A 13,310-nucleotide genomic window follows, 5' to 3' on the forward strand; every position below is an offset into this window, starting at 1 on the left:
TTCAGAGGTACCGCTTTCCTGCTTCTTTGCATCGTTATTTTCCGTGTTTATTCATCAAATCAGTCGATGGCATTGAGCACTTAAAGCGTGCAGAGCACTGTTAAGTCCTTGAAAGAGTACAGTACAACAGAGTTGGATCACAAATGAGTCAGTTACCTCTTTGGGGACTTATCGTTTCGCATGAGTGGAGGATGAATTATTCCAGCCGCCTGAATTTCTTACTAGACTATGGCGAGTAGTTGCTGGCATCCTCTTTGGGCCACCGAAGGTGCTTATGTTGGCTTTCCAGGTAGAGGGAGATTGAGATTCCTAGATCCAAGTTGCCAGATTCAATAGTTATACAGATCTTTGACCTTTTATAAAGATCAGGGTGAATCCCCTCTGGGGATTTGCATCCCCGTTTAAAGAGAAGGTAGATGAGGCCCCAAGAGTTTAAGAGATTTGGCTGGAGATCTCCCCGAAAACGAGGCAGAACCGGGACTAGAATTGAAGAGCCCTAAGTCTTCGGGCCACCGTGGGTCGCGGCGACCGGAGGCTGCCTCTTCAGCGGTGCGGGAATTCAGTTAGACTCAGCCCCGGCAAGGAGATCCACAGGCTGTCTCCGGTTGTTCTCTCTCAGGGGTGAAGCAGGCCTGCTGCGAGTTCCTCGAGAGCCAGCTGGACCCGTCCAACTGCCTGGGCATCCGGGACTTCGCCGAGACACACAACTGCGTGGACCTCATGCGGGCGGCCGAGGTCTTCAGCCAGAAGCACTTCCCCAAGGTGGTGGAACACGAGGAGTTCATCCTCCTGAGCCAGGAGGAGGTAGAGAAGCTCATCAGGTGTGATGAAATTCAGGTAAAGGTGGGGCCGAGGGACGTGACTTCAACCACAGCCTGACCTCAGCCATCGGCAAGTTCTCGTCCAATCAGTGATCCGTCCGTTGGATTTGTTGAGCACCTCCTGAGTGCCAGGCCCCGAAGAAAGCGCTGGGAAGGATTTACTGGAAGCAAGATGCGTGTTCCCCGCCCTCGCGGAACTTAGGATATAAAGGGGGAGACCATTTATTTATGTATGGCGAGAGCTGGAGGAAGAACGAGAGTCTAATAGGATCCCAATAGATCCTAATAGAATGGCGTTGGCCTGACTTGGGTGGGCATCCAAAATAATAGTAATCATTAATAAATAATTATGGTATTTGTGAAGTTCTTACTATGTGCCAAGCATTGTTCTAAGCGCGAGGGGTGGGGGGGCGGATATTCTATTTACTATTCTATTTATTTTGTTAATGATGTGCATCTAGCTTTACTTCTCTTTATCCTGATGACTTGACACCTGTCCACGTGTTTTGTTGTCTGTCTCCCCCTTTTAGACCGTGAGCCCACTGTTGGGTAGGGACCGTCTCTATATGTTGCCAACTTGTACTTCCCAAGCGCTTAGTACAGTGCTCCGCACACAGTAAGCGCTCAATAAATGCGATTGATGATGATGATGATCCCATGCCGAGACTTTGAAGTGGGGAAGGTTCACTTACCCCCTCCCATCCTGAATGGAGAAGGCATCTGTCCGGGGGGCCTTCATCTCTCTCACAGTCTTGCCCCCCAGCCTCTCGTGGCGCAAGAGATGGCAGCGCAAAAATGAAGCGCGTATTTCTCGATCCCTGCATGAGACCTCTTGAACCAAGGCTGAGCTCCCTTCCCCATATATCCTAGGACGGCTGGTTTAGCACGTGCCCACTTCTCAGGGAAGAGAGGTTTCCTGGGAATGAATTGCCCCGGGAGAGGAGCCCTGAACAAGAGATGACAGGTGAAGCGGTAATAATAGCATTTAACGGCTACTATGTGCAGAGCACTGTACAAGGGGCCTCATCATCATCATCATCATCATCAATCGTATTGAGCGCTTACTATGTGCAGAGCACTGTACTAAGAGCTTGGGAAGTACAAATTGGCAACATATAGAGACAGTCCCTACCCAGCAGTGGGCTCATAGTCTAAAAGGGGGAGACAGAGAACAAAACCAAACATACTAACAAAATAAAGTAAATAGGATAGATATGTACAAGTAAAATAAATAAATAAATAAATAAAGTAATGAATATGTACAAACATATATACATATATACAGCGCAGTAGAGGAGCGCAGTGGAGTTAGTGGACAGTCTGTCCTCAAAGAGCATACAGTCTAATTATTATAACCAATGTGGTACTTAAGTGCCAAGCACTGTGGAAGATAGAAGATCATCTACCTTCTGACAGAGTCTGTCCCACCTGCGGCTCACAGTCGGTTTAAATGGGAGAAAGAATAGGTATTTCGTGTTGACTTGGGACATTTGATCTCTCCTGAACCTGCCATTATAATGCAGGATCCCCAGTGAGCTTAAGTGTAATGGGTGGGGGATGGAGCCAGAAAGAGAAGAGGCGAGAGTCTTAAGCTTTTTAGGAGATAGAGCTGAACCCCACAAACTGAGTGGGAGAGCAACTGGTCACCTACTAGACTGGTAAACGGTGCTCTGCACACAGTATGATCGCTCAGGAAGTACTACTGATTAAATTAGACTGTGGGACTGAGGTGGAGAACAATTCCAAGTCCCTTCTGATCAATCCTTTCCCTTGTTTAAACCATTCTCTTTCTCCCCTTGAGTGTCCCTGGTGGAGTGTCTAGACTGGCAGCTCGTTGTGGGCAGGGAATGTCTGTTCTATTGTACTCTCCCAAGCACTTAGTACAGTAAGTGCTCAATAAATATAAATGAATGTCACCCATGTGGGCAAGCCTGTAGGCCTTCCCAAGGTACCATAGAGAAGCAGCGTGGCTCAGTGAGAAAGAGCCTGGGCTTTGGAGTCAGAGATCATGGGTTCAAATCCCAGCTCCACGAATTGTCAGCTGTGTGACTTTGGGCAAGTCACTTAACCTCTCTGGGCCTCATCTGTAAAATGGGGATGAAGACTGTGAGCCCCCCGTGGGACAACCCGATCACCTTGTAACCTCCCGAGCGCTTAGAACAGTGCTTTGTGCATAGTAAGCGCTTAATAAATGTTGTCATTATATTATTATTATTATTATAGTGTCCAAAGTCAGTCGCATTTATTGAGTGCTTACCGTGTATGGAACACTCTACTAAGCGCTGGGAAGAGTACAGTATAACGATAAAAAGACGCGTTCACTTCCCGCAGCGAGCTTACAGCCTCCAGGCTATCCCTCCTCAGCTCCCGCCCTACCAAATCATTCATTCACTCACTCAGTCGTATTTATTGAGCGCTTACTGTGTGCAGAGCGCTGTGCTAAACGCTCGGGAAGTACAAGTCGGCAGCATCTAGAGACGGTCCCTACCCAACAAACGGGCTCACAGTCTAGAAGGGGGAGACAGACGACAAAACAAAACACGTGGACAGGTGGCAAGTCATCAGAATAAGCAGAAATAAAGCTAGATGCACATCATTAACAAAATAAATAGATATTTAATAAATTAATAACGCCCGGCCCTGTGGCTCGCCGTTAGCCAGGGCGGGCCGTGCCAAAGGAAGCTGTGCCCCCTGGGTCTCTGCCCTCTCTAAAGAAGAGGGGGGAAATGTCGTAGCTACAATCTCTACTGCTCCGATCCGTAGTCACCCATTCGGTCCCTTGACAGGTGGATTCAGAAGAGCCCGTCTTCGAAGCGGTCATCAACTGGGTGAAGCACGCCAAGAAGGAGCGAGAGGAGTCCCTGCCCAACCTGCTGCAGTACGTCCGCATGCCCCTGCTCACCCCCAGGTACATCACAGACGTGATAGATGCAGAGGTAGGTCCGGGAATCACCCAACCTCTTCCACCTTCACCTGTCCGTCTTTGTTCCGTCCCCGAGGGCTGTAGGCCTAAACTGGTTGCCTCCAGCCCCGCAGCACTTCAGGGCATTGTTCTGTCTTTGCCGTCGAGTTGTCTCCAACCCGTAGAGATGCCGTGGGCACGTTTCTCCCCGAACACCCCACTTACCCCCGCAGTCGTTCCGGTAGTGTATCCAGAGAGTTTTCTGGGTCAAAATAAAGAAGGGGTGGGGAGGGAATAGCAAATGGGAGCAGGTCAGGGCGACGCAGAAGGGCGTGGGAGATGAGGAAAAGTGAGATTTAGTCTGGTGTAGAGTCTCTCGAGTGCTTAGTACAGTGCTCTGCACACAGCAGCTCCTCAGTAAATGCCATTGATGGATCGTTGGAGATGGGGCTTTTCCCTAAAGCCTCCGCCCGTAGTGGTCGGGATGCCCAGAGGTCTCAGGAGAAATCTGAGCAGCCTCAGCCAGAAAATAATGTACTGGATTTCCAAGTAGGCCCCTGGAGGCTTTCAGCTGCCAACCTAGCACATGAACTATCTGCCCTTTCAACTCTGTCTGTCACTGCCCTGAAGACCTCTCTTACTGAACTAATCATCCGTAACAAATCTCGCTCTTATCCTGCCCATTAAACAAACTGAATCGGGGCAAGCCATCCTGGAAAACTGAGAGCCTGGACGACATCTCAGCAGGAGCTTTGATTTTTATTTTGAGGCAGAGGGAGAAATTCTAGCTGGGAATGTGGAAAGGTGTTTGGAACAGATACGGCACGTTGTCTTTAATGTGCATCAGAAATCCTGTGAACTAGCTACAGAGGGTTTTTTGTGTGTTTTTTAATCACACTTTATTGTCTTCCTCGCCGTGCCCATAGCTAGTTATTTCCTAATACGCATCACTCTGGAACCATTATAACACTGTATATAATAATAATAGTGTTCAAGAGTTACCATGTGCCAAACAGTGGGGTAGATAAAAGATTCACAGGCCGTGTCCCAAAAGGGGTTCACAGTCTAAGTGGAAGGAAGGACAGGTGTTGAAACTCTATTTTACAAATGGAGGAAACTGAGGCAGAGCTTGCCCAAGGTCCCACAAGAAGCTAGTGGTGGGGCCGGGATTTTAGAACCCAGGTCCTCTGGCTCTCGGGCCTGTGCTGCTTCCGTCAGGTCACGCCGCTTCTCTTCTGCATTTACGATATCCCCGCGTTGCCCTTGAGCCGGCATTTTAACCCCCACAATTTGTATCCCATCCTGATTTGCTCAGACAAGATCGTGGCCACAGAAAGCAGAGGAAGACAAATCAGGGAATCCTCAGGCAAAGGCTTAACACCTCCTTCACTGAGGCCATCTCCGGTCCATACCTAGCTCTCTGCCCACTTCATTCCTGAAAGCTGGAAGTGCTTATGTGGCTCTAGCCATCCCATTGGGAAAACCGCCTTCTCCGTTCCGGGTGCTGCTCACCCTTGATGGTATCTGCTAAGTGCTCGCTATGTGTCAAGCACTGTTCTAAGCACCGGTGACTATGTAGGCCCTTGGGAAGAAGGTCAGAGCCTCTCCCAGATCTTATTGTACCATAGGAGAAGCAGCGTGGCTTAGTGCAAAGAGGACGGGCTTGGGAGTCAGAGGTCATGGGTTCTAATCCCAGATCCGCCACGTGTCTGCTGTGTGACCTGCACTTCTCTGGACCTCAGTGACCTCATCTGTAAAATGGGGATGAAGACTGTGAGCCCCACGTGGGGCAACCTGATTACCTTGTGAACAGTGCTTGGCACATAGTTAAGCCCTTAAGAAATGCCATCATTATTATTATTATTATTATTATTATTATTATCATGCTTGTACCAGAGGCCTGGCTGAGCAAACCCAGGACCTGCCAGGATAATAACAATAAGGATAATGGGTACTTATTAAGCACTTAATGTGTGCCAAGCACTGTCCTAAGCGCTGGGGCAGATACAAGTTGATCAGGTCGGACACAGTCCCTGTCCCCCGTGGGGCTCGCGCTCTTAATCCCCATTTTACAGATGAGGGAACCGAGGCTTAGAGAAGGATCCAAGCCAGTGGGCGTTCAGGCAAGCCGGCCTCTTTTCACCCCTCCTCTTGACCGTTCCATCTGGGAGTGTAGAGGGGACTTTTCTCCCTGGGGTGGCCACTTCTGACTTCATTTAGCCTGTTCGAGGCAAAGGTGACATTTTGAACCCAAGGGCTTATTTAGGTGCTGGACCTAAATATTATTATTGGGCTGTCAGCCAAGCTGCGCAAACAGCGTGGCTCGGTGGAAAGGGCCCGGGCTTGGGAGTCAGAGGTCGTGGATTCTAATCCCAGCTTGGCCACTTGTCAGCTGTGTGACTTTGGGTAGGTCACTTCACTTCCTCACCCTCAGCTTCAAGGCTGTCCATCACCTCGCCCCCTCCTCCCTCACCTCCCTTCTGTCCTTCTCCAGCCCAGCCCGCACCCTCCGCTCCTCTGCCCCCGCTCACCTCCTCACTGGGCCTCGTTCTCGCCTGTCCCATGTCCTCCCCCTGGCCCGGAATGCCCTCCCTCCCCACATCCCCCAAACTAGCTCTCTTACTCCCTTCAAGGCCCTACTGAGAGCTCACCTCCTCCAGGAGGCCTTCCCACACTGAGCCCCCTCCTTCCTCTCCCCCCTCGTCCCCCTCTCCATCCCCCCCCATCTTACCTCCTTCCCTTCCCCACAGCACCTGTATAAATGTATATATGTTTGTACATATTTATTACTCCATTTATTTTACTTGTACATATCTATCCTATTTATTTTATGTTGTTAATATGTTTGGTTTTGTTGTCTGTCTCCCCCTTCTAGACTGTGAGCCCACTGTTGGGTAGGGACCGTCTCTATATGTTGCCAACTTGTACTTCCCAAGCGCTTAGTCCAGTGCCCTGCACACAGTAAGCGCTCAATAAATACGATTGATTGATTCTCTGGGCCTCAGTTCCCTCATCTGTAAAATGGGGATGAAGACTGTGGGCCCCACAGGGGGGACAACCTGATTACGTTGTATCTACCCCAGCGCTTAGAACAGGGCTTGGCACATAGTAAGAGCTTAACAAGTACCAACGTTATAATTATTATCATGAAGCGCTTAGTACAGTGCTGTGCTCACAGTAAGCGCTCAATAAATACGATTGAATGAATGAATGAATAGTATAAGGCAAAGCAGTGCAAGATCGCCCCCTGGTGGCCCCGTCACTTTATTGTTGGAGGTGAATCTCTGGACATCAGCTCATGGGCAAAGCTGTTTGGGATGGATAAGAATTAGGGTAGAAAACGGGGTTTTTTCATTTTGTTTTTAATGGTAGTTAAGCGCTGACTATGTGTCAGACACTGGGGTAGATACAGTCTCTGTCCCACATGGGGCTCACAGTCTCCGGAGGAGGGAGGACAGGTATTGAATCCCCGTTTTGCAGCTGAGGAAACTGAGACACAGAGAAGTTTAATGCTCTGCCCAAATAGTTGTTCACTGCCGCAGATCTTTCCTCCAACCAGTCTCCAACTGTTGATCATCATCATCAGTCGTATTTATTGAGCGCTTACTATGTGCAGAGCACTGTACTAAGCGCTTGGGAAGTACAAATTGGCAACATATGGAGACAGTCCCTACCCAACAGTGGGCTCACAGTCTAAAAGGGGGAGGGTTGGGGAGGGGGAGGAGGGGGAGAGAGGGCTCATCAATCAATCAATCATATTTATTGAGCGCTTACTGTGTGCAGAGCACTGGACTAAGCGCTTGGGAAGTACAAATTGGCAACACATAGAGACAGTCCCTACCCAACAGTGGGCTCACAGTCTAAAAGGGGGAGACAGAGAACAAAACCAAACGTACTAGCAAAATAAAATAGAATAGATATGTACAAGTAAAATAAATAAATAAATAAAATAAATAGAATAGATATGTACAAGTAAAATAAATAAATAAATAGAGTAATAAGTATGTACAAACATATATACATATATACAGGTGCTGTGGGGAAGGGAAGGAGGTAAGATGGGGGGATGGAGAGGGGGGCGAGGGGGAGAGGAAGGAAGGGGCTGAGTGTGGGAAGGCCTCCTGGAGGAGGTGAGCTCTCACTAGGGCCTTGAAGAGAGAAAGAGAGCTAGCTTGGCGGATGGGCAGAGGGAGGCCATTCCAGGCCCGGGGGATGATGTGGGCCGGGGGTCGATGGCGGGACAGGCGAGAATGAGGTACGGTGAGGAGATTAGCAGCAGAGGAGAGTTGATGCTGATGATGGTATTTGTTAAGCGCTTACTATGTGCCAAGCACTGTTCTAAGCGTTGGGGTGGAGCCAGGGTAATTAGGTTGTCCCACCTGGGGTTCACAGCCTTAATCCCCATTTTACAGATGAGGGATCTGAGGCACAGAGAAGTTGGGACTTGCCCAAAGTCACACAGCTGATAAGTGGTGGAGCCAGGATTAGAACCCACAACCTCTGACTCCCAAGCCCGGGCTCTTTCCACTAAGCCACTCTGCTTCTGTTCTCACAGCTCTGTCGTCATGACCTGTCTTTCTACCTGTCTTGAGGGGCAGCAAGGCATAGTGGATAAAGCACGGTCATGTGTGCTAATCCTGGCTCTGCCAGTTGTCTGCTCTGTGACCTCAGGCAAGTCACTTCACTTCTCTGGGCCTCAGTTCCCTCATCTGTAAAATGGGGGTTGAGACTGTGAGCCCCATGTGGGACAGAGACCGTGTCCATCCCAATTTGCTTGTATCCAGCCCGGCGCTTAGGACGATGCCTGGCACACAGTAAGTGCTTACTAAATACCGTCATTATTAATTATTCATTCGCCCATGTTCATTATCTTTTCCCTGGTGAAAGCTCTGAGCAGTAGGAGCCGGGAATCAAACTAAGAGCTCTACAAAAGGGAAACTGTGAAGTTCTGACCAAGGCTACAACCATGGAGAAACTGCAGTTAATAATAATAATAATGGTGGCATTTAAGCGCTTACTATGTGCAGAGCACTGTTCTAAGCATTGGGGAGGATATAAGGTGATCAGATTGTCCCACGTGGGGCTCCCAGTCTTAATCCCCATTTTACAGAAGAGGTAACTAAGGCACAGAGAAGTTAAGTGACTTGCCCAGCGTCACACAGCTCTTCAGTTTTTCTGTTCATTTCTCCGCCGTGGGTCCTCAGGTGACCCCAGAACCCTTTTATCATGGCAACACCCCGTGGGGATTGTTTTCAAAGCTTCCCCATCCTTGTATTGCTAGACCGCCTCCCTCCTCCGTGTTTCGGTTCCTGGTCACCCTACACGTGTTTCCCAATCCGGGTGGTTTTCTTGTTCCCTGAAACATTAAGAAAGCGGAGGCTTAGCTCACCTTCCTCTCTGGTGCCTTTCAGCCCTTCATCCGCTGTAGCCTGCAGTGCAGAGACCTGGTGGATGAAGCAAAGAAGTTCCATCTGAGGCCCGAACTGCGCAGTCAGATGCAGGGACCCAGGACCCGTGCTCGCCTGGGTAAGTGGGAGCTCGAAGCCCTCGGCCCCTTGGTCGGGCCGGAGAATGAGTGGCCTTGATATTACGATCGCGGAATAATTCCCTAAAGATGCCTTTTCTCCCGACGCCTCCGTGAAGGGGTAGTGAGGAGCCCAAAGAAAAGGTACAGTCAGTATTGATACGACAATTGAAGAGCAAAACTCTAGGATGGGGAAAGAAAAGTAGGATGGAGGGGGATTTTTAAAGACTTATTCTGCCCCCTTCCTTTCCCAACTGCTAGTCAGAGGGACCAGTCCACCAACTCCCCAACCCCGATCTCCTGGACCAGCGTTTCTGAGAAATTGGCCAGGTGCCACTTCAGAAATGGACAATTGCTGATCATGTTAGGGTAAGGAAGGTCGTTTGTCCTTCCCTATGTAAATTATACCGTGGGAGATTCTGGGAGAACCCTAAACAATCATGCTGTGCCTCTGGTTGCGTTCAGCTTTTCCCTCAATAATTATAATAATAATAATGATGGTATTTGTTAAGGGCTGACTATGTGCATTTTGAGTCCAATTTACCCTTTTTTGGTATTGGAGCTTCCCAAAAAGAAAAGAGATATTGTGTTTATCATTAGTGGAGGGGTTTGGATGTTTAAGAACGCGTCAGAATGGCGAGGTGAATGGCCCCATGTTCTGCTGCTCCTGGCGGAGTTACATTTGTGGAAAGAGCAGGTTTTCTCTTGCTCAGCCTCTGGCCTGCAGGAGAAGCACTTCAACCAGCAGTAAGTAGAGGACCTGGATTCTAATCCTGGCTGTGCCAACTGCTTGCTGAATGAACTTGGGCAAGTCACATAACTTCTCTGTGCCTCAGTTCCTCAACTGTAAAACGGAGATTGAATCCTACTTCCCCATACTCAGACTGTGAGCCCCATGTGGGACAGGGACTGTGTTCAACCTGCTAAACCTGTATCTACCCCAGCACTTAGAATGGGTCTTGACACATAAGTGTTTAACAAGTACCATAACTATAATAACAACATTAATAAGTATCTGCTGTTCTAACTGCCTGTCAGCTACTGAGTTGCATGATTTGGGCAGCCAGCTGAGCGTCTCATCTATTTCCCTAACACATCTGAGGTCCTTTCTACTCTTCTCATCCCTCCGCCTCTCCTCCTTCCTTTCTCCTCCCTTCTCCCAGTCATTTGGAAACTCCTCCTTGAGCTGACATGGAGAAAATCCTGTCCGTTCCTCACAGATACACTGACGTGAAGAGTGGTAGGGGAGAGCCAGTGTTCCTCAATCCTTTTTACGTTTTCCAGCGGTTTAGTGTTGTTCCGTGGTGTGCAGGTGAATGCTATTACTATGGCCTAGCGATTATGACTGTCTGTAATATCAGTCATCGTCATCATCATCATCAATTGTATTTATTGAGCGCTTACTGTGTGCAGAGCACTGTACTAAGCGCTTGGGAAGTACAAGTTGGCAACATATAGAGACAGTCCCTACCCAACAGTGGGCTCACAGTCTAAAAGGGATCATGCGATCATAATCAGTCGTAAGCTGATTATGTACCATAGGGAAGGTAAACTGAATTTATCATGGGTAGTCCAACACATCTGTTTTACGACTCTTTTTAATGCTTGAAATTTAGTATTGAATGTTTTGCGTATTTCACAACTTTTAGTCATCGTTCTTGAACATTTTATGTACAGTTCAGATTGTGTGTGAGAGAGAGAAACCTTGTTTAAAAATGCAGAATCTTCGTCAGCTGTGCCCAGGGAGTGCTGAGAAACTGATGGCAGACACTGTTTGAATCTTTTCACGTCAGATTTGGCAGACTGAGCATGCCTGACCCTATCATGTAGACAAACTACGCAATTGCATATGATGCTCTTCAGTCCCAGGCACCTCTTTTTCTGTTTCTTGCCTCTTGGTTCCACTGTCTTCTGCATCTCTTTCTGTTGCCTGGTGTGCCAAAGTATCATGACTGGGCTTTTTAATCTCCCCAAAGCCTTATTGAAGGCACATCTCCAAGAGGCCTTGCCTGACTAAGCCCTCCTTTCCTCTTCTCCCCTTCCATGCTGCGTCGCCCTGACTCGCTCCCTTTATTCATCCCCCTCTCAGCCCCACAGCACTTATGTTCATAGCTGTAATTTATTTATATTAGTGTCTGTCTCTCCCTCTAGACTGTAAGCTCATTGTGGGCAGGGAGTATGTCTGTTATATTGTGTTATTGTACTCTCCCAAGCACTTAGTACAGTGCTCTGCACACAATAAGCCCTCAATAAATACCAGTGTTTGATTGATTGACCCTGTAGCCAAGAGGCAATTTAGCACAGACTGAAGAACTCTGGAGATGCCATCAGGAGCTCATCTTCAGCAGTCTTTTGAGCAGGTCACAGAGGGGAGCTGTCGGCTACTCAAAGACTTCCTGGCCAGGCTGAGCCTTCTGGCTTCGAGCAAAGTGGAGCGTGAACTGTGGTTGTGGAGCCCGAAATGAGGAAACCCTCCAGAATCCAGGATAGGTTTTGTTGGCTTGCACAAAAGAGGCCCAGAGTCCTGAGAAGAGCAGAAGCTAACACTCCCGAAGGTGGTTAGAGTCAAGCAAACGTCTTAGGATGTAGCCCAGGTGTCTTGATACCCCATTGCCTGCAGGATCTCTCAGAATAAGTGGTCCAAGTCTCTTTGGGAAGGATTATCCTCCCCAGCTCGAGAGATTAAGCCCCTCTACCCCAAATTGGCGCTGACCTTCCCCTGACCCTGGGAAGAAGATCACAAAGCGGGTCCTCTGGTGTAGGATGGTCTGAGCTGTGTCTTGTTCTTGTGTTTTTCTGTTCTGTTCTGTTTTTATTTTTTCTGGTATTTAAGTGCCTTCTATGTGCCAGGCGCTGTGGTTAGTCAAGTTGGACCCAGTCCATGACCCACATGGGACTCACAGTCTTAATTCGCATTTTAAGGTGAGGTAAACGAGGCATAGAGAAGTTAAGTGACTTGGCCAAGGTCACACAACAGACAAGTGGCAGAGCTGGGATTAGAACCCAGGTCCTCTTACGCCCAGGCCGTGCTGCCCTTGTTACTGGGGCTTCACTCTTCGGCTTTTCCGATCTCACCACGTTCTTATTTTTTTGTGGGGTATTTAGGGGCTTACTGTGTGTCAAGCATTGAGTCAAATTCAAGTTAATCAGGTCAGAGACAATTCCTGTCCCACATGGGACTCATGGTTTGGGTACTCCTTTATTGAATCCCTTTGTGGAGAACAGGCATTGAATCCCCGTTTTGCAGTTGAAAAAACAGGCCCGGACTTGCCCGAGGTCAGCCGGGATTAGAACCCAGGTCCTCTAGCTCCCAGGCCTGTGCTTTATCCACTAGGCCACCCTGTTACCCCAGCCCACGGAAACAGTTACATCTCCTTTACATCAGTCTCTGCCCAGCTCTGTGACGTTGCTTCATTGTGCATTTTGAGACTCTGTTCTGTCTGTGCTGAGGAATTGCATTTAAAGATGGGTTCTAATAAGTAGTTGTATAAAATCTAGGCATGATCATCAGGTAAAAATTGGCTTTGCAAAAAGAAAGCTTTATTTTAGGATTCGTTTGCAACGGCATCTGCATGACGTTCACAGAAGACAAAGAGCTAAATGGATAAATCACAGCTGCTGTTGACATTCACAACAGTATTCAAAGTAACCTTCCTTAATTTAGGGAATGGAACGCCAGCATCAGTCCAAACTTAACAATATCCAAATCTTGGTTTCCGAGGAAAGGGGTCTACTGAAGCAAGAAGAACGCTGGTAGACGTACCTATAACATAGGTGGACGCTGGCACCAAGGAAAACTATGTATTCTTTACATACTAGGAAGAAGGGGGGAAAAGAAGTTCAAACCTTCTATATAACACACATCAAAACGCACGTTGGTTATTTTGACAATGAAGGAGATATTGAAAATTTATCCCACAAATGATTGATGGATTCACATATCCACTTTAAATCCATTTTGACAGTGCAAGGCTTGGGATTTTTTTCTCCTCATGTTTAAAGATTACATTTAAAGGCATTTTTTTGTGTTTAGCACTGACTTTAAAAATGAATTGAGGGGGAG

The 13,310-nt window shown here is 48.2% G+C and overlaps 1 protein-coding gene across 1 annotated transcript in view; it reads left to right on the forward strand.

The window, feature by feature from the left end:
* KLHL12 (kelch like family member 12) overlaps window positions 1–13,310 on the forward strand; it is a 46,914-nt gene that overhangs the window by 15,926 nt on the left and 17,678 nt on the right. Inside the window, exons 4-6 of the mRNA XM_038749282.1 lie at window positions 620–837; window positions 3,608–3,757; window positions 9,135–9,249. Coding sequence (XP_038605210.1) covers window positions 620–837; window positions 3,608–3,757; window positions 9,135–9,249 — 483 coding nt within the window. The remainder of the gene's footprint in view (window positions 1–619; window positions 838–3,607; window positions 3,758–9,134; window positions 9,250–13,310) is intronic.

This window comes from Tachyglossus aculeatus, chromosome 7 (assembly GCF_015852505.1).
Source record: "Tachyglossus aculeatus isolate mTacAcu1 chromosome 7, mTacAcu1.pri, whole genome shotgun sequence".
Classification (NCBI taxonomy): Eukaryota; Metazoa; Chordata; class Mammalia; order Monotremata; family Tachyglossidae; genus Tachyglossus; species Tachyglossus aculeatus.